We start from the raw sequence: 27,382 nt of genomic DNA, 5'->3' as shown, positions 1-27,382 counted from the left end.
GTAGTGGTGGAAAGGGAAAGAAAGCATGGAGGAAACATATAGCTGTCTTCAGGTTCTATTCTAACCTGTAGATGGCATACCCCGCTTCTGCTCACTTCTGTCAATGAGAACTTAGTCACATGGTCACATGTACCAGACAGGAGTGGACACATATAATTTAGCTAAGTACCCAGGTAGAAGAAGATAACATTTGAAAGACAGCTGGCAAACCCTGATACCAATGTATGATTCAAAGTAATAAAAGATAAAAATTAGTTTGGACAACTCTCAAATGCCAGGTCAAGTTTGAACTTTGTCCTGTAGCCAGAAGGACAGCTGGGGTAACTATCCTGGCAGTAGTGGGCAAAATAAATTCTGAAGACCATTTCAGAAGTTTTTACAGGAATATGGAAATGAGAAACAAGATACTAAGCAAGTATGTTGGTCCTGGGAAGGGGAAAGAAGAGAAACAAATGCAACGATGTTAAGAGACACAAACAGCAACTAACATGTATTGAACACTTTACATTTACTAACTGATCTGACTCTTAATAAGTGTGTGTGTGTGTGTGTGTGTGTGTGTTTTAATCCCCATTCTACTAGTATGGAAATTGAGGCTTAGAGTATGTATGGGGGCAGAAGGCAAGTCATAATACGAGTTACAGTTATATTTTATCTAAAGAAATTATAAAGTCAGCATACTATAGCAATACATATATACTTGTGTTTTTGGCAATGACCAAGTTATGGAGCCAGCCTAGGTGTCTGTCAACAGACGAATGTTTAAAGAAAATGTGATATATATATATACACACACACACACACACACACACACACATACATACACACAATGGAGTTTTGCTCAGCCATAAAGAATGAAATTGTATAATTTACAAGAAAATGGATGAAACTTGAGGGCATTATGTTAAACAAAATAAGCCAGACTTAGAAAGTCAAGGGGTCATATGTCTTTTTTCATATGTGGAATTTAGAGAAAAGAAAGGAAAAAAGCAAAGGATCAAGGATCTCATGAAATTAGAAGGGAGACCAGTAGAGTAGGAGAGGGTATTCTGGTCAGCTTTTGCATCACTCTTACCGACATACCTGATAAGAGCAGTGAAGAGGAGGAAAAGGTTTATTTTGGCTCACAGTTTCAGAGGTTTAATACATGTTAGGCTGACTCTACAGCTGTAGGCCCAAGGTGAGGCAGAACATCTGGTGGAAAGGTGTTAAGGAGGAAAGCAGCTCAGGATGGCAACCAAGAAGCAGAGAGAGAGCTCCACTCACCAGGGACAAAATATAAACACCAAAGTCACACTCCCAATGACCTACTTACTCCAGCCACACCTTACCTGCCAACAGCTACTGCCCACTTAATCCATCAGTGGATTAATATACCGATTAGGTAGTACCTCTCATAATCTAACCATTTTACCCCTGAAAATTCTTACATTATCTCACACATGAGATTTTGGGGGACACCTCAACTAAACCATATAACAGAAGAGGGTAAGGGGGAGGGAAAGAAGGGAGGAGAAAGGGGGATACTAGGAAATGAAATTATTTATCCCACTAATATGCATAATTGTCATTCACCAATTTAAATTAATTTTTTAAAGAGTTAAAGTACATGAGTGATGAGGAAATGTAGCAGGATTTGTAGATTGCCCTGAAAGAGTGTGGCCATGAAGAACATCAGATAAATAGAGAAGCATCATTGGGCAATAACAAATGTGGACATTTATTGAGTACTTCCTGTGTGCTGGCCATTGACCTTAGTCCTGTATACTCATTATCTCACTGCATCCATTTTATAAGTAAGAAGACATAATTTTTCCAGAATGACAAAGCTAGTAAATGGCAGGGATGGAAATGTTTAGTCAAGGGAAGAATATTCTATACACTTGAACCCAACTCAGCTTCTCTTTCTCTATCCACTCTCTTGCTCAGCCACATATTTCTCCCTCCCTCCCTCCTTCTCTCTTCTCTCAGTACATTTTTAGATATTGCCAAACATTTTATCCCCTAATTATTTCCTAGTAGTTTCATGTATGCTGGTGATATTTAAACTTTTTGAACTCAGTGATCATTTCCTCTCCTTTTCCCATTGTCTTAAGCATTCCTAGTACAATGAAGAACATAATGGAAAATATATTTAATGACATTGATTACTTGGTTGCTTTAAACATTCCAATAAAAAGTTAATTAAGGACATACTTACATTAGTTTGTGTTAATCAGCTACATGTGAATCCTTTCATTTTGTCCATTTTCTTAAATGATATTTCCCAGATCTGTTGCCAATTGGCTGTTAACACATTGTTCATAAAGGTTTTCTTTTTCATTTTCTAAATTGCAACATGAAAGTCTTGCCTGAAATGTGTCTGCTGCTTGATTAACAGGTAGATGCTGGCTGGATTGGATTTTGGTCCATAGTTGGAGGCTGTGTTGTTGGAATAGCTATGGCAAGGTAAGAATATTTTATATCAAATGTGAGTGGACAGAAGAGCGGGAAAAGCCCAAAGAGAAATAGGCTCTCCTAAAGAAACATTAAAACTCAGGAGAAAGTAGAACTGGCAAAGATTGGAAAAGGGCACTTGTTTAGGCTACAAGAAATTCACTTGAATGAATAGAATTTACTGCTACAGGAATCCTTCTCAGGTGTAGTTCTTCCTAAAATGTTTTTTGCAGATCAGAAATGTATTTCCAGTGTAATTAAGCTGTCTCTCTCCATATTGTTAGAGAGAAACATCTCCATGGAACCCAAAGAAAGGTAAATCAATAGTTAACAAGAATAAGAAAGAATCGAATAATTTATAAGAGCATCTCTAGAACTTTTCATAAGAAGGCAATCTCCCAGTAGCAGATATGTGTTTCTGGTTTTTTATGGCAGATATGTCCCTATGGGATTTTTGATGAAAAATGTTCATGTAGGTTTCCAGTTTCATCAAACTCCTTTTGATCTTAACCTATTATGACAACACATTTTTAGAATGAATCAGAAGAAAGAAAAGTGTCTGTTACATTTATTCTAAAAAAGAAAAGAATGGAAATGTCACTCTTAGATTGCTACCTATAAAACTACTCTTGGTATTTCCAAAGAGAGAGTATTCCTTCAACTCTCAAGTCATTTAAAAATTAGACAATCAAGTTTGCCAGGAAGAAGAGAATCTAATTACATATTTGGGGTAATCAAATAAAATGTGTAAATCAGCTCAGTAACTAAATACTTAAACATAATTGACACAGATAATATATCTAGACCTTACAGTTTGCATAGTGTTTCTGGGATTATGAAAGAATAAATTGATACCATAACTCCTAAATTTTCTTTATTTGAGGTTTGTATAAATTAGGAAATTATAAGAATAAAATCTAAAGGCTAAAGAAATAGGATAGAAAATATCATTTTTAGGAAATCACTGGTAATAAAAAACATTGATCTGCACATTTTGACAAGAGTCATACCTAATTTTTCTAATTAAATCTCTAAGTAGATTATAGTGAATTTTCATTAATCAAATCCTATTCTGAGCACCAAATAGGTCAAAGAGGGAATAAGAAGTGACATCTCACATGCTTCTCTTTATTTTCTTTCTGCAACTCCTTAATTTTTAACTGCAGATAAATTCATTTAGAGGGTTAAATTATAATGAAGACATTTTGCTTTTTAATTTGTTGAAATGGAAGTTCTAAAAAGTGCTTCTCTTATTCTGGGTTCAGAAATCAAATTTTAGTTATTTACAATGCCTAAAATTAATTTTTGAAATTATTTTCAGAAGACCGGGGCTGTGGCTCAGTGGTAGAATGCTTGCCTAGCACATGTGAGGCTGGGTTCAATCTTTAGCACCCCATAAAAAATGAACAAATAAAATAAAGTTTGCTATCCATCTACAACTAAAAAAAATTATTTTCAGAACCCCATTTTTCAAGGATTCCCTAGAATGGAATTTCCTTACAGACATGAATGCTTTGGGTAGTTTTTTGTAATTATGTTGCTAAAGACCACTAATAAAGGTATTATTTGGTCCTTATATTCTTCTTGGTGGTATCAGCCATTTGAAAGGACAGTGCCCTCAAAAAACAGCAGACCCAGCTGGGGCTGTAGCTCAATGGCAGAGCACTTGCCTAGCACCACATAAAAAAAAAATAAGTTAATAAACAAAGATATTGTGTGTCCTTCTACAACTAAAAAAAAAATATTTTAAAAAAAGAGCAGACCACTGTGGTCAGTTTATTCTTATATGATCAGGTTCTATAAAACTTTCTTGCAGTTCAACTGTGATTTGTACCTGAACGCTGTTTCAGTCTCTTATATCTTGTCACCTGCCTCTCTGATGAGGGAGTTTATTTAGCACCCAGTATGTAAATTTGAAAGTGTTCAGCCAGCTTGGATTAAAACCAAGTGTTTTGCATTTTTTGAGGGACATTTCTCTCAATCTGTGGAACCTTTTACAGAGTACACAGAATTTTCTGCTTCTGAATTGTTATATGAGAATGAACTTGTCACTGAGCAAAAGTGCATCCATTTTTCCTACCAAAAGATGGCATCAGCTCTCACAGGAAATCATCTTAGTTTTTACTAACAAACATGATTAACCATATCATGTTAAATAAGTGTAAAACAAAGGATAATATAGAAAGTGTTACAAAGTACAGCCACATAATTACAACAGAGATTATAAATCTGTTTTTAAAATTTCAAAGTGAAAAGAACATGGGAAATGTCATACTGGGGACAGGATCAATTTTTCTATAAGAGGAGCATCCTTTCTGAAGGATGAAGTAAATGGTATAGAGGCACAGCCAGAGGATTGTGCCTTAAACATTTAACAGTCTGCATGTGAGGAAAAGCAATTGGCAAATGTAAAGTTTTTTTGGCATGCTATTTAGTTTCATGTTGATTCTGGGAAAAGGTAATGATTTGAGAATTTAAAATGCTATGAAAGTTCCAAACTTCATAGAATATTCAGTGTTCCTAGATGCTGTATTCTTGCTTTTCGGAAACTTACAGTCTAGTAGGGATAAATAAATAAATAAACAAATGCAAAAATAAAACAGTTTTTCCAAAAGGAAAAAAAATACTATAGTGAAATAAAGCAAAATGTAAATCCATGATGGGGAGGACTCAGTGAGCCTGGAGAGCCTTGTTGAACTGAGACCTAAATGAGCTGAAGGATAAGCAGAAGAGCCAGGTGAGGGTCTGGGAGCACCAGCATTCCAGGCAGATGGGACAAGTGCAAAATATACCCATTACTGTGGGAAGCAACTTTAGCATGTATGAGAAACAGAAATACAGCCATCCAACCAGCGCATAGCAAGGAAAGGGGGAACAGGCAGATCATGTCACTTAAGACCTCAGAGGCTCTGGTGTAGGCACTTGTGTGTATTCTCTGAGCCTGAATATTAGGAGAACCATCTTTGCAAGTTTATGTCAACAAAATAGCCTACTTTCTAAAACTGGGATAATGTGTTTTCATTGTAGAATGTTTTAAAAGTATAGAATATATAAATAAAATTAAAGTTACATTGAAAAACTCAGAATCCATCCTATGAGTTATAGATCCCAAAGATGACATTTTGTGTTTAATAAGGAAAAAAAATATAAAGTAACATCATACATACAAGAAAATATGTCAATTAAAAAACAAAGATATAGCTAGTTTTTAAATAAAGCATGGGGAATTCTTTGCATTGTTTAAGGAAAGCATGTTATTAAGTGTTATTTATAAAACTTAAAGGTTCAGATAGAATTAATAGAACAGTGTTTCTTTTCAGGTTTGCAGATTTTATCCGGGGTATGCTGAAGCTAATTCTTCTCCTCCTGTTTTCTGGGGCTACACTGTCATCCACATGGTTCACCCTGACCTGTTTGAACAGTATCACACATCTGCCTTTGACTACAGGTGAGCACAGGCTATTTTTGAAGTTTGAATAAATATTTTTAGTTCACGAAAGTAAACATTCTCTGATACTAGGACTTTTTTTGCTTTCCATTTATTAAATACACAGTGATTTTCCTTGTTCAATCATCCTGCCATCATACCATCTAAAAGGAGCCCAAGAAATAATAAAAAATATTTTAATTGGTATTCTGCATATGAAAAAGCAGTATATTCTTTGGACAAAACTCATATAATATGAAAAGCTGATTTTTAAAAAAATTCATATCAGAGCATAATACAAAGATTTTATTATCTTCATAACAATTATTATATAATAAACAAAACAAGGGCAAAAAGCTAAGATATTAAATGTTTTTGAACCAACACCTATAACTTTATTTTATATTTGGCTTTCTTTATTAGTACAAAAACAAGGCTTACTGAAATACCTGTTCAAAGTATGTTATAGCCAATTTTCTTAGCTCATCTAGTTTCCAAAACACTCATAGTTGCTGTTCTTTATATGATTATCATTACTATGAATTCAGCCTCTGTTCTGTGTTGCTATTCTAAGTTACATAAATTTAGTGACTTTATTATCTTATGTATCTGTGGGTTAGAAGGAGATTCACCATAGGTCTTCTTGGGCTAAAATCAAAGTGTGGGTAGACTAAGGGAAAAACCTGTTTCCTCACCTTTTCTAGCTTCTAGAGGTAACCCCCTATTCCTGACTTATGATCATCGTCAAAGACAGCAGGAGGAGGCCAAGTCCTGTCACACTGCTCCCTACCTTTCTCCCATAGTCTGTCTCCCTCTCCCCTCTCCCTTCTTCTCTTCTCTTCTCTTCTGCCTTCCTTTCTCAGCTCCTTATTCCAATTTTAAGGAATCAATTGTGATTGATTACACTGAGCCCTCTTAGATAATCCAGGATAATCTCTCAGTTTTAAACTCAGCTGATTAGCAGCCATGATTTCACCTCAGCCTTAATCCCCTTTGCCATGTAAGACAACTTATTCACAAATTCCAGAGATGACAATGTGAATGTTTTTGTGGGAGAGGGATCCAATCCAGGATCTCTTTAAATTACTATGACAGATTATTCTATAAATCCAGGGGACTCTGTTATTGCTTTTTCCTTTCTTCTAACAAATGACTGCTTAAGTAAGTATTTTTAATTCCATTTGCAAGTTAATAGTCACCTTTTGGATTAAGTATTAAAGGATTTTTGTTATAAAGTAGATTGTATGATTAAAGATCATAACAAGCATTCATATGAGTAGAAACAAATAAGAATCTGAAGGTAGCTCCATTGGAACCCAGTGGCATGTACATTCCATGTAATACAAAGATTTTATGATCTTCATAATAATTTATGAGTCCATGAGAAAGAAGGTTTCTTTTGTCTCTGTATAACTAAGGAATATGTGTCCCAATTTGGATCTCTGCACTTTGTAAGAACAGAACCAATAATTTACACTTCAGAGGCACATCTTTCAAAGACAGCCATTTCTTTGGGAGTACCTACCACTTTTACAAAGATAAATAGGGCAATGGGATCAGGTTACCTTAGACCCTCAGTGGCCAAACTGCACCAAACCAGCTGTCCTGAGTACTGCAGCAAAGTCAATGGAACCTCTGCTCCAAAGAAGTTCCCAGTGTCAGCAGTAGAGTATGCTGCATTCTTTTTGATAACACATTGTACACATATTTTTGCAAAGTTAGTTTTTTGGTAATTGCTGTGATAAAAAGCACAAAATCAGTGTAAAACAGGAAATGAGGGTGGTGGTACTCAATTCACTTCCAAATTTGAGAAGTTGTACAATGCTCAACAGATGAACACATCCCATTATTAAGTAATGTGGTCATTTAGTAATAATGGGGCTGTGGTTGTATGTAGCTCAGTGGTAGAGTGCTTGCCTAGCATGTGTGAGGCACTGGGTTTGATCTTCAGCATCACATAAAAATAAATAAAATAAAGGTATAAAAAATAAAATAACAGGGCTGGGATTGTGGCTCAGTGGTAGAGCACTTGCCTAGCACTCATGAAACACTGGGTTTGATCCTCAGCACCACATAAAAAATAAATATTGTGTCCATTAACAATTTTTAAAAAATTTAAATACAATAACATAAAAAAACTTATAAATTTTTCTATCAATTTTTTTATTTATATATGACAGTGGAATGCATTACAATTCTTATTATACACAATTTTTATATCTCTGGTTGTATATAAAGTATATTCACACCAATTTGTGTCTTCATACATGTACTTTGGATAATAATGTCTATCACATTGGAGTTAGAGAAGATAATGCTAAGTGAAGTTAGGCAATCCCAAAAAACCAAATGCCAAATGTTTTCTCTGATATAAGGAGGCTGATTCATAGTGGGGTAGGGAAGGGAAGCGTGGGAGGAATAGATGAAATCTAGATAGAAATAATGGTAAAAAACACTTAAATTCTTAAGAACAAAATAAAACTGTATTTCTCTCAGTTTATGGGTATTACTTTTCAAATGGCTAGTTAATTGTTAGGACACATATATTTATTAAATTGTTGGGGCCTAACTGTATAATTAACAGAAATGTTAGCTACTTCTTTTGGCCTTGGCACACCTTGAAAAAATTACTGGAACACTAAGAATGCTAAGAACGAAGAAGATTTAGAATCCTCTGCTTATCCCAACCTGCCTGCAGTCCTCTCTTCAGTATGCACATTGCTTTGCCTGAGAAGTAATAATTAGACACACCGTGCATTATTTATATGTCAATGTGCCTACATTGGTGTTTTGAGCAGTTGTAGCAAGTATTCTGGGCCACAAATTTTTAAAATTTTATTCCAGTATAATTTTATAATTTAGCAGTTGGACGACATTCTGGTAGAACAGTTTTAGTTTACAACTCTTCTTATCCATGGTATTACACTTAGATTTTCTCATGGTACTCTATGTCAAGAAAGCATCTGTGAATTTTACAAGAACATAGTTGTGAGTACATGATGAATAGATTTCTTTCTTTTGAATTAAGTGTAGAATATTCAGTATAAGATAGTTTATTCATTAAAATTTAGCTGTTTTCAATTTAACATGACAGAATTAACAGTTTTGTCTCTGAGTGAAGGCTTTAGTAAATATAATTTCCTACTACCTCCATGTTTGTCTGGGTTTGTGTAGTGACCATGTTTTTCTTTTACAGGAAATGTATATTTGAAAACTCTATGTCTTTTTAAATCTTGAAAGAACATTGGTGTGATTGGCCCTGGTCAAGACCATGTTTTCCCAGTCTGTTGTTGAAAATAATTATGTTGGATAGTAAGAAAAGCAGAATTTTAAATTAAATCAAGGCAAAGAATTGAAAAGGTTGAGTTTGATGTGACCACCTTAACTTTCAGGAGATTTATAAATTTTCCTGTCATTTTCAATTGCAGGTCAGTTTTTGAATGTCATTTAGATATTTCTGAAAGATATAGTTTTAATTTATCAATGCACTGGGTGAAGAATTAGATTAGTTCATTTCCTTCTCTAAATTGTTATATCTTTCCTGATAGTAGTTATTTGAGTTTATGTCTTATTCTTCCTACCAGTCTGAACATCTGGAGCATGGATTTGTACCTTATAAATTCTGCCCTCCACTCTGGTATTGAGTACAGACCCTAAGGAATCAATGAATGAATGGAGTGTGTGTTACCTGCATTTGAGCCCTAGTAAATAGGACTTAACTGCTAGTGGTGGTCAGCAACCACAGTGTCTCTTCATTATTCAGCACTAGGTACAGGAAGGCAAAAATGGCACATTTTAGTGGAATAATGGAGAATTTTTAAATTTTTTTTTTTTAGTTGTAGATGGACACAATATCTTCTTTATTTTTTTTTTTGTGTGTGTGTGTGTGTGGTGCTAAGGATTGAACCCAGTGCCTCATAGGTGCTAGGTATGCGCTCTACCACTTAGCCACAACTCCAGCCCAACAAAGGAGAATTTGAATAAATCTATCACAAACACTCTTACTGCCTTTGTAAAAATCTGATCTAATTCCTTTTAAGTGAAAGAGGTTTCATGAAAGAAAACTTGCTACGAAATCTAATTATAGACAAATTAGATCTTTAGGTTGGTATTTAAAGTCAGAAATGGCAAATTCATGTTTCTTTCTTACTGATCATTATTATTTTAATCAGGAAAATATCTAGTCTTTTCCTCTTATTATTTTTATTGTGAGTTTTTATATATAAGAAGAATCCACATGAAAAGTGTTTGAGATAAATTTCTGTGCCACATAACACTGTTTCAGTCAAAAACAGACAATATATATGATAGTGGTCTCATAATAAGACATCACCTGGTGGTGTCTCAGTTGCCTAACTTTGTGTCATACACTCTGATGTTCATACGGCAAAAATCATCTAATGATGCATTTCTCATAACATGTCCCATCATTAAGCAATGCATGACTGTACATGCATGATTGTAACTGTTAACATAATAAATAAAAAGCTAATAAAAAGTCGACAGTACTTTTTTCCCACATCCTTGCCAACATTTATTATTGCTTGTATTCTTGATAATTGCCATTCTGACCAGAGTGGGAGGAAATCTTTTTTTTTTTTTTGAGAGAGAATTTTTTAATATTTATTTTTTAGTTTTTGGCGGACACAACATCTTTGTATGTGGTGCTGAGGATCGAACCCTGGCTGCACGCATGCCAGGCGAGCACGCTACCACTTGAGCCACATCCCCAGCCCATGGAAATCTTAAGAGTAGTTTTGATTTTTCATTTCTCTAATTGTTAGAGATGATGAACAGTTTTGCATGTTTCTTGATCAGTTGTATTTCTTCCTCTGTAAAGGGTCTGTTCAATTCCTTAGCCCATTTATTGATTGGGTTATTTGGTTTTTAAAGTTCTTTCAGTTCTTTATATACCCTGGAAATTAGTGTTTTGTCTGAGGTGCATGTGGTAAATATTTTTTTTTCCATTCTGCAGGCTCTCACATCATGTTATTGATTGTTTCCTTTGCTAAAAAGAAGCTTTTTAGTTTTAATTCATCCTATTTATTGATTCTTGATTTTACTTCTTGCGCTTTAGGAGTCTTGTTGAGGAAGTCAGGTCCTAAGCCAACATGATGAAGATTTGAGTTTACTTTATCTTCTTCTATTAGGTACAGGATCTTTGTTCTAATGTCTAAGTCTTTGATCCACTTTGACTTGATTTTTGTGCAGGGTGAGAAATAGAAGTTCAATTTCATTCTGCTAAATATGGATTTCCAGTTTTCCCAGCACTATTTGTTGAATAGGCTATCTTCTCCAATATGTTTCCGGCACCTTTGTCTAGTATGAGATAACCATATTTATATGGGTTTGTCTCTGTGTCTTCTATTTTGTACCATTGGTCTACGTGTCTATTTGGGTACCAATATCCTGCCGTTTTTGTTACTATTGCTCTGTAGTATAGTTTAAGGTCTGGTATAAATTAGTTTTATTCAACCTGTGTTATTAAGTACTACTGTTATCTCATTAAACTACCTATTGCAATCTTCCTGTAGTCCACTGATCTTTTCTTTTAATTTGTTCTAATTAGTTCTATATGACAACAGAATGCATTTTGACACATTGTACACAAATGGAGTACAACTTCTCATTCTTCTGGATGTACATGATGCAGACACACATGACGCCAGTCACGCACCATATACGTATATAGGGTAATAATGTCCATCTCATTCTACCATCTTTCCCATCCTCACACCTCCTCCCCTCCTTTCACTCCCCTCTGCTCAATCCAAAGTTCCTCCATTCTTCCCTACCCTCTCCCCATTATGAATCAGCATCCGCTTATCAGAGAATTCACAAATCTTAATATTATAACTGTTGCCATCTCTGCAGAAGAAAAACTGGGTCAGTACATTCTCTCCAAAGGCATTCTGTGTTGATATATGTGCTTGCTTACATATATCTTCTTAGAGACTATCAACAGTATACCATTTTCCCCCCCTTAGGTAAACTTTGTATTTAAAATTGCATTATTAATTAATTGAAGTACTTAAAATAGGGCAAATAAATAACCTCATGACTAGATAACATGCACTTCAAAATCTTGAAGCTTATACCATAAACAAAATTATGAAAACACATTTTTCACCTTATCTGAGAATGAGATGTCTAGCCTTGTTAGCCACAACTCACATGGTCATTTTTTACTACAGTTGAATGCTAGGAAAATGGCATTTTGAAAAATGTTAGCACTTTGGTGTTGAGTTTGCTGAAACAATATAATTTGACTGTTTGACAGAAGTTGCCATGGGAGAGATAATTCATCTAATTTCATCTAAAGTTACTAGAAGGCCACAATGGTGACATCAGAAACAAATACAGAGTAAGGGGTAAGGAAAGATGTCTAGCTAGACAGAATCCCCTAGGGAGCAACAGCTGGCCACAAGGTGACTTCAAGTGCTATTTAAAGAAAGGAAGCACACTCAGTTGTATTGAAAGATATGTGACATATTTAGACTAAAGAGTAATCCTCTTGTTCATGACACCACTGCCACTAACCCACTGCCACTGCTACATCAGCCTCTGACCTGCTGCCAGCTATGCTAATCCCCTACCACTACCGCTGCCACAGCCTCTCAGAGGTCCACTGCCAGGGAGACTACAGGTTTAATTCCATGCAGCCACATCCATCATGGCATGCCAGCCAGGAGGGAGCTGAGGTGCCAGCAGGTTTGCTGCCACCACCATCTTAGGGTGCAGCTGCTTCTGTCTGGGGATGACGGCCAGGGCCTGGAAATCCAGTGTCAGGGTGCCTGCGGGTTTGGCTGTGCCTGGGGTCTTCCCACTGGGAGTGCTGGTGCCACCATATTGCTGCTGCTTCTCAGGATCATTCCTTTGTGTGAGTGTATCCCTGGTGGTCTCTCTGCAAGTTGGAGCAGCAACTTGGCTAAGCCTGGGGTATCTGAAGCCCAGATCAGTGGGATAGTGACTGGGTCTGTGAGGGCCAGGCCGGGGCTGGCAATCCTGTGAGAAGTCAGAGACAGGGCTGAGAAACTACTAAATGCTGATGGAGACAGTTGTTCCATTTTCCATCGAGATTTATTTTATTTTATTTTTTTCTTCCCTAACATCTCTACCATAATCAGAGCAAGGTATTTTTCATGCATCAATTTGTTGTTGAGGACGGTGATATATGAATGGTGTTTTGCAGTTTTGTTGTATATTCTTATATTTTTTAATTTTTTTCTTCCTTTCCTCTGTTTTCCTGAATTATCTATCTTTTCTTTAGCCAACACCCAATCTCTGTTGGTTCCTTTTCCACTTTTCCTGTGGAATTTTAATTCTAGTTTCTCTCTTCCTCCCTCATGATCATCATGTCCTACACTACTTCTGTTCTCTCTTTGTCTATCATTTGAAATTGTAAATCCATTAACAAATTTCCTGTTTATATTGTAGACAGTGATTGAACTCATCATTTTTGTTTATTACGAGAAATCAGTAGACAACTTAGTGGGAGCTATTAAGTTTAAGGCTACATATTGTTTACACTGGGTGTTATTGATATTAGTCAACCTTAAATGTGAGGTACTGGAAACCTACAGGGACAATATAAGTCTACAGGGTAGAATATGTATGCCTCAGATCCATCTGTTAGATGGGAAAACACACAAACAACATGAAAAAACAAGGGAATAAAGCACCCCAAACAAACCAAGATGCTCCAATAACAGAATCCATTGACAACACAGTAGAGGAAATATCCGAGAAGGAGTTTAGAATGTATATAGTTAAACTGATTTGCAAAGTAAAGGATGGTAGACAGAGTGAAATCAAAAAGAATATAGGAAGTAAAAGATAGGAAGAATATAGGAAGTAAAGAGAAATTATGAAAAAAACTAGCAGAAATACTTGAAATGAAGGAACCAATAACTAAATTATAAATTCAATGGAAAGCATCACCAACAGACTAGACATAAATGGATGTCAACCAAGAATTTTATATTGAGCAAAATTAAGTTTCAGATTTGAAGATGAAATAAAAACCTTCCATGATAAACAAAAGTTAAAAGAATTCACAACTAGAAAACCTGCACTACAGAACATTTTCAACAAAATATTCCATGATGAAGTAAAAAATAAAAGTGAAAACCAGCAAAGTGAGGAACTACACTAAAGGAATAGTCAATCAAAGGAGAAACTAAGTCAAATTAAAAACCAGAAATAAACCAAAATGACTGGGAATACAAATCATATCTCAATAATAACCTTAAATGTAACGGCCTAAACTCATCAATCAAAAAACATAGACTGGCAGATTGGATTAAAAACAAGACCCAACAATATGCTGTTTCCAAGACACTCACCTCAGAAGCAAAGAATCCATAGACTGAAGGTGAAAGGATGGGGAAAAAAATATAACACTCATATGGATCACATAAACAAGTAGGGGTTTCCATCCTTATTTCAGATAAAGTGGACTTCAAGCCAAAGTTAATCAGAAGGAACAAAAAAGGACATTTCATACTACTTAAGAAAATTATACATTAACAAGACATGACAATTGTAAACATTTATGCCCCAAACAACGGAGCATCTATGTACATCAAACAAACCCTTGTCAATTTCAAAAATCAAATGGACAACATAATAATACTGGGTGACTTTAACACACCTCTCTCATGACTGGACATGTCTTCCAAACAAAAACTAAACCAAGAAACTATGGAATTAAATAATACAATCAATGATTTAGACTTAACATATATAGAATATTTCATTAATCAATGAGTGAATACAGTTTCTTCTTAGCAGCACAGGGATCCTTCTCTAAAATAGACCATATCTTATGCCACAAAGCAACTCTTAGTAAATAGAAAAAAATTGAGATAATACCCTGCATTCTATCAGATCATAATAGAATGAAATAAGAAATCAATGATAAAATAAAAAATATAAGCTACTGTAACACATGGACACTAAATAATACACTATTGAATGATGAATGGATAGTAGAAGATATCAAGGATGAAATTTTAAAAAATACTTAGAGGTAAATGAGAATACTGATACAACATATCAAAATCTCTGGGATACTATGAAGGCAGTACTAAGAGAGTTTATTGCATTGAGCTTATTCATTAAAAGAATAAAAAAATCAACAAATAAATTATTTAACATTATATCTTAAAGCCCTAGAAAAAGAAGAACAAATCAAGACCAAAAACAGTAGAAGACAGGAAATAATTAAAATCAGAGCTGAAATCAAGGAAATTGAAACAATTGAAAACATGGACAAAACAAAAAGCTGGTTTTTTGAAAAAAATAAATAAAATAGATAAACCCCTAGTCACGCTAACAAGAAAATTCAAATTACTAAACTGTGTGATGAAAAAGGAAATATCATAATGGATACGACTAAAATACAGGAGATAATTAGAAACTGTTGTGAAAATTTATACTCCAATAAAATAGAAAATATTGAAGACATCAACAAATTTCTAGTGACTTACCTAAACTGTATCAGGAAGACATACATGATTTAAACAGATCAATTTCAAGTAATGAAAGAAAATGCGACCAAAAGCCTACCAAGTAAGAAAACCCCAGGACCAGACAGATTCTCAATTGAGTTCTAGAAGATCTTAAAAGAAGAATTAACATCAATACTCCTTAAAGTATTTCATGAAATAGAAAAGGAAGGAATCCTTCCAAATTCATTCTATTAGGCTAGTATCACCCTAATTCCACAACCAAAGACACATCAAGGAAAGAAAACTTCAGACCAATATTCCTGATGAAAATAAATGCAAAAATTCTCAATAAAATACAAAAACATATTAAAAAGATAGTGTATCATGATCAAGTGGGGTTCCTCCCAGGGATGCAGGGTTGGTTCAACATATGGAAATCAATAAACATAATTCTTCATATCAATAGACTTAAAAACAAGAATCATATTATCATCTCAATAGATGCAGAAAAGCATTTGACAAAATTCATCATCCATTCAAGTTCAAAACACTAGAAAAATTTTAGGGATAGCAGGAACATACCTCAACATTGTAACAGCTATATATGCTAAACCCAATACCAACAATTCTAAATGGAGAAAAATTAAAAGCATTCCCTCTAAAAACTGGAACTAGACAAGGATGCCCTCTTTCACCACTTTTATTTAACATCATCCTTGAAACTCTAACCAGAGCAATTAAAAGGAAGCAATTAAAATGGTACAAATTGGTAAAGAAGAACTCAGACATCACTGTTTGTCGATGACATGACTCTTTATTTAGAATATCCAAAAAATTCCACTTCAATGTTTATAGCAGCTGAGTTCACAATAGCTAAACTATGGAACCAACCTAGATGCCCTTCAACAGATGAAAACACATATATATGTGTGTATATACACAGAGAGAAATTAGAGAACTTAAACACATATGCATATACATATACATATACAGACACATGATGGAATGTTACTCATCTTTAAAGAAGAATGAAATTATGGAATTTTCTGGTAAATGGATGGAGTTGGAGAATATCATGCTAAGCAAATAAGCCAATACCAAAAAACAAAGGCCAAATAATGTTTTCTCTGATATGCAGATGCTAATGAGGGGGGTAGCTAGGGAAGAATAGAGTTACTTTAGATTAAGTAGAGGGGAGTAAGGGGAGGGGGTGTGGAGGTAGGAAGGTTAGTGGAATGAAACAGATATTATTACCTTATGTACATATATGACTGCATGACCTATGTGATTCTACAACATGTACAATCAGAAAAAATAATTAAGTTCTATTTATGTATGGCATTTCAAATTGCATAAATGTATTCTATTGTCATATAATTAATTAGAATAAATTTTTAAAAAGTAATCTTCTTGTTATATTTTTATGTATTTTACCTTAAATAAATGAAAATTATGTCCCTTTTTAATAGCATTCAAAGAAATAAAAATATACACATGCCCAAATTGGGGTGGAAAAGGAAAATTTAAAAAAAAAGAATAATGAATATGCTTAAAGAGATGCACATTATTAAAGCAATTAAGGGGTAGAGGGTGGGGATATAGCTCAGTGATAGAACATTTGCCTAGCATGTTCAAGGCCCTGGATTCAGTCCCCAGTACTGACAACACACTCACACACACACAAACACAAACACACACACACACACACACACACACAGAGAGAGAAATTAGAGAAGTTAAGCTTTGAGAAAAGATGGCTAAAAGCCTTAACTACTCTTTTTAACTTTATGAACTAAAGTAACTGTTACTTATAACTAACTGCTCAAGAAAGGAAAAGTAGCATAGGTATTACAAAAAGAGAATGGATTTGTGAAAATTCTTACATAAGAATCATGAACTGCTCAAAGGACATTCAAGGAATATTGTGTAGATCTTTCTTTAAGAGAATAAGCCTTCAGATCACGGAGACTTTCAATAAGAGAATAAGCCTTCCAGCAGAGTTCATGTTTCTTGCAGGTGAAGGTTTTGACCAGGTGATCAGTCAGCATTCCATGATTTAATAGTGCACTGTCTTCTTTATAACCATAAATAATTCTTTGGGAACTTGAAAGTTATTGATAAGCATGTACCAATGATATCTGATTTCACAGCCAGTCTACACTCTAGGCCCATTCTTTCCAAGGATTATTAGTTACACTTCATTTCAAGGTAATTATTTTACCTTTCAGCCATGAGGGATTCTAAATGTAGCAGTCTACCTTTATAGGATTGAAGTATGCAAACAAAGAGGCTAAACAAGGACACCTGCAAATTAATAACAGAGAAAGAAAATCATAGCCATTGATGAATACGGCGGCAGAATATGCCCCATACTCTTCTGTAAGCACAGTTACATACAGTATATTTTAATTAATGGTAGTTTCTGAAGGCTACAACAGTCAGTTTTTTAAGAAGAAAATGTGACAGAAGAGAAGGAGAGCTCAGTGATATAGAAATGTATATTTGTGTATATTTATGTGTGTGTATAGGTATTATATATATTCAACATTCTCAAAACCTATGCAAAAATTATGTAGTTAACATTGTGAATATTTCTTACCACTACTTACTGTTTCTTTACACATGTGTCTTTATTTCCAAAAGAAATGTTTTCACTTATAATATCAAGTTTAATTTAGACGGTGAAACAGTTATAACAATAAAGGTCTAATCTAATAATTTGCAGTTAACTTTCCTACTTGATCATAAATTTCAATGAGTATGCTCAATATTGAAAGGTTATACATTGTGTTAATATTATAAACCTTTTAGGGAAATTTCTTAATTCTAATCCTTAAGATAATTCATACTAGATGGAGGCGGACTGCTTCTAGCGCTAGGGTGTCTAGTGTGGTGTGGGGAGCCGGGCAATGGCATTGTGCTGTTGGGTAGGTAGCAGAGTTACCTGCATGGAAGTGGAGCGAAGTCTGGTAGTTCTGCAGAGGTGCTGATAGGAATATTTTCTCTGATATAAGGAAGCTGATTCATAGTGGGGTAGGGAGGGGAACATGGGAGGAATAGACAAACCCTAGATAGGGCAGAGGGGTAGGAGGGGAAGGGAGGGGGCAGAGGGTTAGCAAGGATGGTGGAATGTGATGGACATTATTATCCAAAGTACATGTATGAAGACACAAATATATGTGAACACACTTTATATACAACCAGAGATATGAAAAATTGTGTGTATATGTGTAATAAGAATTGTAATGCATTCCGCTGTCATTTATTTTTTAAAAATCAATTAAAAATTTTTTTAAAAAGATAACTCATACTAAAATCTGTTGGGTTATTTTATAGTGTTTCTTATTTCTTAATAAAATTGTAAACAAATCTATTCTCATCCATCTGGAAGTACCTGTAAGATTTTATTTTTTATATCCTGGTTAAGCTCTCCTTGCTACATGAACTTATATTTGTTACTCATCTCTTTAACTGAACCTTACTCTGATAAGTAAGGTTATCATCATCTGATATAATTATCATTCAATAAATGAATCTCTTCCAACATCCCAGATGAGTGTTCATCTGAACTACATCTTGAGTATCTCCAACAAGGGAACGTAGTACCTAGCATGTAAGTTGGTCAGCCCTAGATCCTAGAAACTATCTTGCCCCACCAGTGAGTTATAACTGATTTGGAGCAATGAGTTCCAGAGGGCAAGTCTTCTCCCTCCCCCTCCATGATCGCCCTCAAAACATTGAAGATCTCTGTCCTGTCTGGCCTTAGCCTTTCATCTAAACACCCGCAGGTCAATAGCCATTCTTCATTGGATATGGATTCCAAACCACTGACCAACCTGTTTCCTCTGTCTAACCTCCCCTAGTGTGTCAGAGTTCTTAAAACAGATTTCTTTGCCTTAGCACTTTCTGCTTCACTCACACCTGAGGCTGGGAAGCTATTGATGTTCATTATCAGACAGCTTTTTCTTAACACTATACACCTAAGTGGCTGCTGAGCCAGAAAGTGTCGGTCATATTCCTTCAGATTGGGGGTGATTTCAAGATAGAGTGTGTCTGTTTACTGCTCTAGAGTAGCAGCTTACATGAAACAGACATCTGACAAATAGTTTTGAAGACAGGCACGAGCTAAGCTTTCCCTCTTACATACTTAAGCAATAATTTTCAACCCATTTTGCATTCATCATGATTAAAATTCATCTTTTTGTTTGTAACCTTTTGATGCTCTCTACTTTTGATTCTGTCATCCATCTTATGCACAATCATTTCCAGCTTTCCTGTTGAATACAGATGTGGGGAGCATGCCACTTGTGTAAATCCTATTGAATTAAATAGTACCAAGCCTTGGTATTCTTTTTTTTTCAGTCTGATACTGTGACTTGGCAGAAAACATGCTAGAATCTGTAAGACTTAATTATATTATTATTAACACTGCTAATTCACATTGTATCTAAATAAGCTATGTTTGACTTTCAGAACTTTGATCAGTTAATCTACCTGCCTCAAAGAGTTGAGAGGATGATCAAATAAAAGTGAAGGCTGTTTTGAAAATTTATATAACTCCAAGATTATTGAGTTGTTATTATTATTAATGGTGTCTTGAGACTCTCACCTAGCTGCCAAGTGGAATGACTCTTACTGAAATTTTGTGACTTGTTTTATAGCTGCTTATCATGTAAGGTTTGAGTGTTTTAGTTAATAAAAATAGTTTTCTTTCCCTAAAGTTTAATAATCTGGTTTTTCATGGGAATGAGAACTTTCAGGCTTATGGTCTAATTCATTTGGTTGAAATTCATCCTTTGCAACTAGATTTTGTGCTAAACAGGATTTTGTTTTTTGCAATCTAAATTGTGGACCCAGGAAATGTCATTAGCTTCTTTGAAAAAAAAAATCTGCATCAGCACTTCAGCTATGTTTTGTTCTGCTAAATTGCCTTGACTTTTTAATTGAAAGGCAGTTTATTATAATTTTAGTATCAGCGTTACAGAAAGTCATGGAAATATTTAAGGATCGTATGGTTTGAACTCTCTCTGACGAGCAGGAAATTATCTTGTCTGCCGGGCTTTCAACAGATGACATTCACCCACTGGATATATCAGACATTAAACTGAAAATTCAAATAGAAGTCAAATTCAGACTTGTAACAATCAGCTTCTACTTTATGCATGTCCCAGAACACTGGGGAATATATTAAATCAGTCCTGACACTGCTGTCTTTCACCCATTCTAATCTTGAAGATCTTCATTTAACCCTTTCCTGTGGTAAATTATTTTGATTTTTTAGTTTCTGCAGTGATTTCAAATGATTTCAGCATATCCATGCAATGTTTTTAAAAACTCTCTTGGTTATCACTTTTATATTAATAAAAGAAGCAAATACCAAGTTTGAGGCAGCTAAATGCAGCATTACTGGTGTCAAACTCAGGGCCTTGCACATGCTAGGGAAGTGCTCTACCACAGAGTTAACATTCCCAACTTGAGTTTTTTTCCCAGCCTGATTTTTTTATTACTGGCCTCAAAATAGTTATATCACCCATTTATCATACATATAATTTATCCCACCTATAATAGCCTCTTTTTACTACGTTGTTATGGTTTGGATGTGAGGTGTCCCCCAAAAACTCACAAGCAAGACAATTCAGGAAGGTTCAGAGGAGAAAGGATTGGGTTGTAAGAGTCTTAACCCAATCAGTGGATTAATCCTTGATGGGATTAATTGAAGTAGTAGGGTGTGGCTGGAGGAGGTGGGAATTGGGCATGGCTACGGGGTATGTACCTATATTGGTATTTACCCATTTTGTATCTGGAGAATGGTATCTCTCTCTCTGCTTCTTGATCACCATGATGTGAGCTGCTTCCTCTGCCACACATTCTGCCATGATGTTCAGCCTCATCTTGAGCCCCAAGAAATGGAACCAGCCTTCTATGGACTAAGACCTCTGAAACCATGAGCCCTCAAATAAAACTTTCTCCCTCTTCAATTGTTCTGATCAAGTCCTTTAGTCTCAGCAGCAAAAAAAGCTGACTAAAACTTACACATTATAGGAATTTTAATAAGTAAAGTAGAAATATTTATCTTAAGGATTTTGTTGGGATATTTGCTCCTAGGTGGACATGAAGTTTTTGGGATCCAGTGAAAACCGTCTGAGTTAAGGAAGTAACAAACACTTGAAGTGGAGTTGTATCAGATGTCAGTGTATTAGTTTGCAATGAAATGTCTCTATTTTGTTAAATGGATAAAATCTTCATATAGTAAAAATTTCTAATAGTAGAAAGATAGTATAAGGGAAAAGTTTCTCTTCTGTGGCCCCCAGCATCCCATCTAGCGACAATTCTGATGGCCAATCTCTTCTGCTTTTTCACAGAGAATACTGTATCTTTACAAACAGATAAAGGATGCACATCATTCTTTTTATTTAAAACATACTTTTCAGTTCCTTTTTAAATTTCACTTATGTATCTTAGATACCCTTAATATTGGTATTTTACAGAGTTACTTTATTTTTTTCATTTTAATTTTTTGATATAGGGGACTGAACCCAGGGTTACTTAACCACTGAGCCACATCCCCAGCTTGTTACTTCATTTTTAATGGTTGCTCAGTGTACCTTTGAATGTTTCATGAATGTTTAACCAACCAACTCCCTGCTGATAGATATTTAGCTTGTTTTTAATCTGTTCATACTACAAACAATATTTGATAGTGTTTTTTGTGTACCTATGCCTGCATAGCTGTACAATAAATTTCTAGAAGTAGAATTGCTGACTCAAAGAGTAAGCATATTTATTTTGTTTTGATAGTCATTTCCAATTGCTCACCAAAAGATGAACTATTTATAGCTTAATCAACAAAATTTAAACATTATAGAAATTTTTATCTTTCCAAGGACAGTTATTTATGCCCCTCTTCCAAATCACTCCCAGAATTTAAATACCTAGAAAACCAAAATTCACAGATTCTTAATGAGCATGAAATGAGGGCCAAGGGAGCTGCATGGTCTTGAGGGGTTCCAGGCAAGGCCTCGGCTTCGCCAGCCTCTACTTTCTCACACATCCCAGGTCTCATTTTTTTTTTTTTTTTTGTACCAAGCTTGACAAAAAGCAGCAAAATCAAATCTCTTTTTTCAAATCCCTATACCAATAATCCCCTTTCGCTATGCTGTACCATTATATTTTCATTCTTTCTTTTACCATATATAATTCTATTATATATAGATTGTGATTTTTTTAATTATTACATTTTAATTTGCCTGATTACAATTACATGTAGGGTAAGTTCCTTCAGAAATAATAACATAAAATAACATAGAATGGATTATCAAAACAGTGAATTCCATCAGTGGTTCATGAATCTATACTCAGAAATAGCACTTACTGGTTCCTAAAAGCTTGATTTTTCTTGTCATCTATTTCAATATTTTGCTTGTTTTAAACTCCTAGGCTCAACTATATTTGGTCAGTAGTCCTCTCTGGCCTGATTACCACTGACTGATCAATATATTATTGTAAAGTGTTTTGGCAGCAGCACTCTATAAAAGCCACCAGTGATATTTCATCCCTAGATTTCCAAATGTACACTAATGAGTTGCATGTTAGTAGAGTACATTGATTTGTGTGATCCATGTCTAGCAAATATATAGTGATCACAAGATGGTAGGTTGTGCTTTGTTTTTAAGAGTGTCTTCAAAATTATGTCATGTTTTAAATGGTATTTATATAACTATGCAGTGCTTCCCATGTAATTCTGTGAATAATTTGGTCACTGTATTACCCAGCAGTATGTTCTTTTTTCATTAAATCGTTCTTTTATTTCCTATTTTCATGACTACTATTTTAAGGAATAAAAGGAAGTCAAAGCAATTACCATTTATTTACATTATTAGAATGTACTAAATATTTCATAGTCTTGGAAATAAAGACACAGTGTAATTGGAGAGGGATGCAGCAGCTAGGTTAGAGGAATTCTGTTAGAAATCAATGGGTACTATTTTTACCCCTTTGACAATGTCATGGACTATTAATGATTATAATCAGTAATGATAAGTTCTGGGGATTTGATGTGCTCCATTAACCTAGTACATAACAGATTTAATGGCACTCCCTTACCTCTTGCAGTCCCTATAAAAGTACATTTTTCTAACTGGGTGCCATGACAAATGCCTGTGATCCTCAGGGAGGTTGAGGCAGGAGGATCGAAAGTTTAAAGCAAGCCTCGGCAACTTAGCAAGGCCGTAAGCAACTTAGCGAGACCCAGTCTCACGAAACTAAAAACTGGCAGGAGATTGGCTCAGTGGTAAAGTGCCTCTGGGCTAACGTATCCCCAGTACCCCAAAGAGAGAAAGGAGAAGGTAGTGGAGAGGGGGATCTTTTTCTTAACAAATACTTTTCTTAAAAATATTTTTCTTATAACCTTAAGCTTAGAATAAATTCTACTCTTTTTTATCAGCTAGAATGATATCTTTGTTAGGATATAGGTGTCAGTTTTAGTTTTCTAAATAGAATCAGTTTCCCTCATTGAGTCTGGTTTCACCTTCAAATTAGTGAAAGTTTGTAGATAGTCATTAAAAAGGAAGAAATTTTTTAGAATGAGTTGCTCCTCTCTAAATATTATGAATAACATACTTTATCACAAGATTTCATTGCAGAATTGTGTTAATGAACTTGAGGAGCTGATCTGGAATCTTGATTGCTATAAATTTATGTTTTTCTAGATGAAAGAGTTCCTTATTTAAAAAGAAATCATGGAAACAAAACTCTTTCCCAAATTGAGAACTAATCCTATTGTAATCATTTCTCTAGGAATTGCATACTGAATGATGTTTATTTTGTATTTGAAACCTATTATGAACCAGTCTCTTTAAATGCATAATTTTCAGTTACATTTAATATTTCTTACAGTTACTCTTAGATATTAAGCTATCCTTAAAATTGTAAAATGAGTAGATTTAGTATGACAGAGGAGAGTTCTTTTAATTATTTTACAGTGGCATATTGTTTTAGTGCTGTGGAATAAGCCACCAGAAAGGTAAAGCAAATAAACTGGTAATAATTCAGCAACAAAACATTTCCAAACTTATTCCAGAAAATCTGAGCCAAGAGCTGATAAATGTAGGATACTTTGTCCAGCATTATCAACTACCACTGAAGAGAGATGGGATTCCAGAGTTGGTACTTAGGAAAGAGAACACTCAGAAGATCTATTTGCTCTGACTCATTGCTGCTGCTACGGAACTCAAATGTTTGTGTTTTTATTTCAGTGACATTGTATGCCTCCTGTATTCTCCTGGGAGTTTTCTTGAATAGCAGTGTACCTATATTTTTTGAGCTTTTTGTGGAAACTGTCTACCCAGTTCCAGAAGGAATTACTTGTGGAGTCGTCACTTTTTTAAGTAATATGTTCATGGGAGTACTTTTATTTTTTCTCACATTTTATCATACAGGTAAGAAATTTGATTTTTATTTGCTATCTCAATGTGTTATTGTAGAGGTTCATGGCATTAATATAGGAACTTTATATGGAGAATGCTCACTAAAACCAATTATGTGAGTATTCACATGCCAATAAAAACAAAATCCACAATTATGTTTCTTGAAATGTATTGTAGCCTACATGCACCCTCATCCTCACCCCCAGAGTTTCTGAATTAACCTGATGGACGCTGAGCATTTGTATTTTTAAAAATCTCTTCCCAGCTTACCCCCTGGACAGATAGATAACTCTAATATTCAGCTTCTTATTGAGGACTAGTGGTGAGTGTAAATTAATGTCAAGAGGATGTATGTAGTTTAAAGCCATAAGGATGAATAAGAGGTTGCACAATATAAGAAGTGCTCTAAAATATGACACTTCAAGAGGCCACGTTGTTTATAAAGAACTTTGTGACAGGCTTATAATTAAAATAATAACCATGTTAACCTCCTTGACTAGACAATAAATTTTTAAAATTTTCAAAGCAATGAAACAGATCTTCCTGGGTTTTGGACAACTTCAGGGATAGCACTCTCTCCTAAATGCAAAAAGCATCCAAATGATAGAATCATAATATAATTAACAACAAACTAGATTGTCCCTGTAAGTCAGTAGTGCAGATAAAGTAGGCCTTAACTCTGCTAAACCTGATGCAGGTTAGGTGTCCAATGAAGGAGAGTGATAATACAGACAGAATCCACTCTTTATTGTCCTGGAAATATGTCTCCAGTAAGGAAAAATGTCATCACTAGGTATTGGATGATCTTTGCTTCCAATTCACTTTTTAAACAGACTCTTATGACAATTATTACATATAAGTTTTAATCTAGTTCACTTGTGTCACCCTGGAAATTAAGAGGTTTATTGCTTCTCTTTGCCTGGCAAAACATCAGAGATGGCTATGAAGTCCCCTAGCACAATAAAAACAGTTTTCTAGCTGATGGGCACAGGTTTGCTAAATGGCCTAGTAGACATGGTTTTCCCAATCAGCTAGAAATAGAGTGTTGTCCTTACAGTATTTACAAACAACAGTAGATGTCAGACAATGATATTCCCCGATAAATCTTGCTTGTGATCTCCAGTGTACAAAAAACACATATTCATTGATCTAAGGCAGGGAAAACACCAATAATGACAACTATTCTAAAATATTTATATTAGTTTTCTGTTGCTATAACAAAATACCTGAGACTGGGTACTTTAGAAAGAAAAGAGGTTTATTTAACTCATACTTTTGGAGACTGCATCATAAAGATAAATAAAGGTATTATGTCCATGTACAGATAAAAAATTTTTTAGAAGAATACACACAAAGATATCAACATTTCTAAGGCAAAGTCGTTGGAACCATGAAATCACTCTTGAAATTCTTTTCACATATGATTAATTGATCTTGTCCTAAAAATCCTGCAGAACAGGCCCACATTCTTTATGGAATGAGATATAGTAATATACAAATAGCAAATCTGAAAATTCTGTGAAACTGTTTCCTAAAAATAAATTCTAGTTCTGCAACCTAGTACACTAAACATTTTCATATGATAAACTGAATTTCTTTCCAATTGAGCCAGTATTCATATGTCATAATTCAGCAATTTTAAAACTTGAGCAACTCACCCAGTAGTTATAATTAAAAATTCAAGTATTAGTTACATGATTACAAGGCCTGGTTGTTGTTTTTTTTTTTTCTTTCATTTCTTTTAAGAAGGTCTTGATGTTTTGTTTTGTTCTTGTAGTTTTAAGAGACAGGGTCTCACTATGTTGCCCAGACTCAATCTCCTAGGCCCAAGCAATCCTCCTACCTCAGCCTCCTGAGTACTGTGGGACTACAGGTGCACAACACCATGCCTGGGAAGAAGTCCTGAATTTTTTATTCATAAAAATCTGTAGTGCTTTTGGTCACTTCTCAAGGTACTACTAAGCTTCCTGACTAGGATTTTTTCCCCACCCACAGAGTGCTATCTGGGGTGACTGTATCAGATAATTTTTCAGGACTATGCAGCTATCCCCAAAATGATCCATTTGAATGCCTCACTTAGCAAGGTAGTTTCCACTGGCAACTTGTTGCAGATTAGGGTCATTGCTGTCATCGAGGGCAATTGTTACTCAGGCTTAGGCTCCTATACCAAAGTCACTGGTTTATTTGGAGCCCCAAGTCCCAGTATCTACACATTCTATTTCAGTTCTCCTTTGGGTACCTGAATCCATGTCAGAAGTTTCCTAGAGTTTTTCTGACTTGGATTTTTGAAGGTCATTTTCAAAAAAAAAAGTTACTTCATCTTCATCCCTAATATCAACATATTTGTAAAACTGAGTTGCTTCCTACAATGTTTGCTTTGAGAATCTCAGTGAGTTGAGACAGCACAGTGATGCTTTTTTCTAATAACTTCATATACAAAATCAATTTGCAAATGCTGTTATGTCCTTTATGTGCTCTGAAATGTATTCTATTTTATATTATGTGGTTTGTGTTATCTGGTATTTTTTTATAAGCTTTGCATCAATTTCTGTCTAAAAATACAAAGATTTTGAAGTGGCTTACTTTGATTTTGAGGTTGTACCATTACCTAAAAGACTTAGGGGCCTGGCTGAGGTGGGAGA

The 27,382-nt window shown here is 34.8% G+C and overlaps 1 protein-coding gene across 2 annotated transcripts in view; it reads left to right on the top strand.

Annotated features, from left to right (window-relative positions):
• Positions 1–27,382, top strand: part of Slc49a4 (solute carrier family 49 member 4) — a 132,736-nt gene that overhangs the window by 90,862 nt on the left and 14,492 nt on the right. For both annotated transcript variants that reach the window (XM_048794564.1, XM_015486864.2), the window contains exons 6-8: positions 2,381–2,448; positions 5,757–5,884; positions 24,570–24,752. In XM_048794564.1, coding sequence (XP_048650521.1) covers positions 2,381–2,448; positions 5,757–5,884; positions 24,570–24,752 — 379 coding nt within the window. The remainder of the gene's footprint in view (positions 1–2,380; positions 2,449–5,756; positions 5,885–24,569; positions 24,753–27,382) is intronic.

This window comes from Marmota marmota, unplaced genomic scaffold (genome assembly GCF_001458135.2).
Source record: "Marmota marmota marmota unplaced genomic scaffold, marMar, whole genome shotgun sequence".
Classification (NCBI taxonomy): Eukaryota; Metazoa; Chordata; class Mammalia; order Rodentia; family Sciuridae; genus Marmota; species Marmota marmota.
This window is presented reverse-complemented; position numbering and strand designations above follow the sequence as displayed.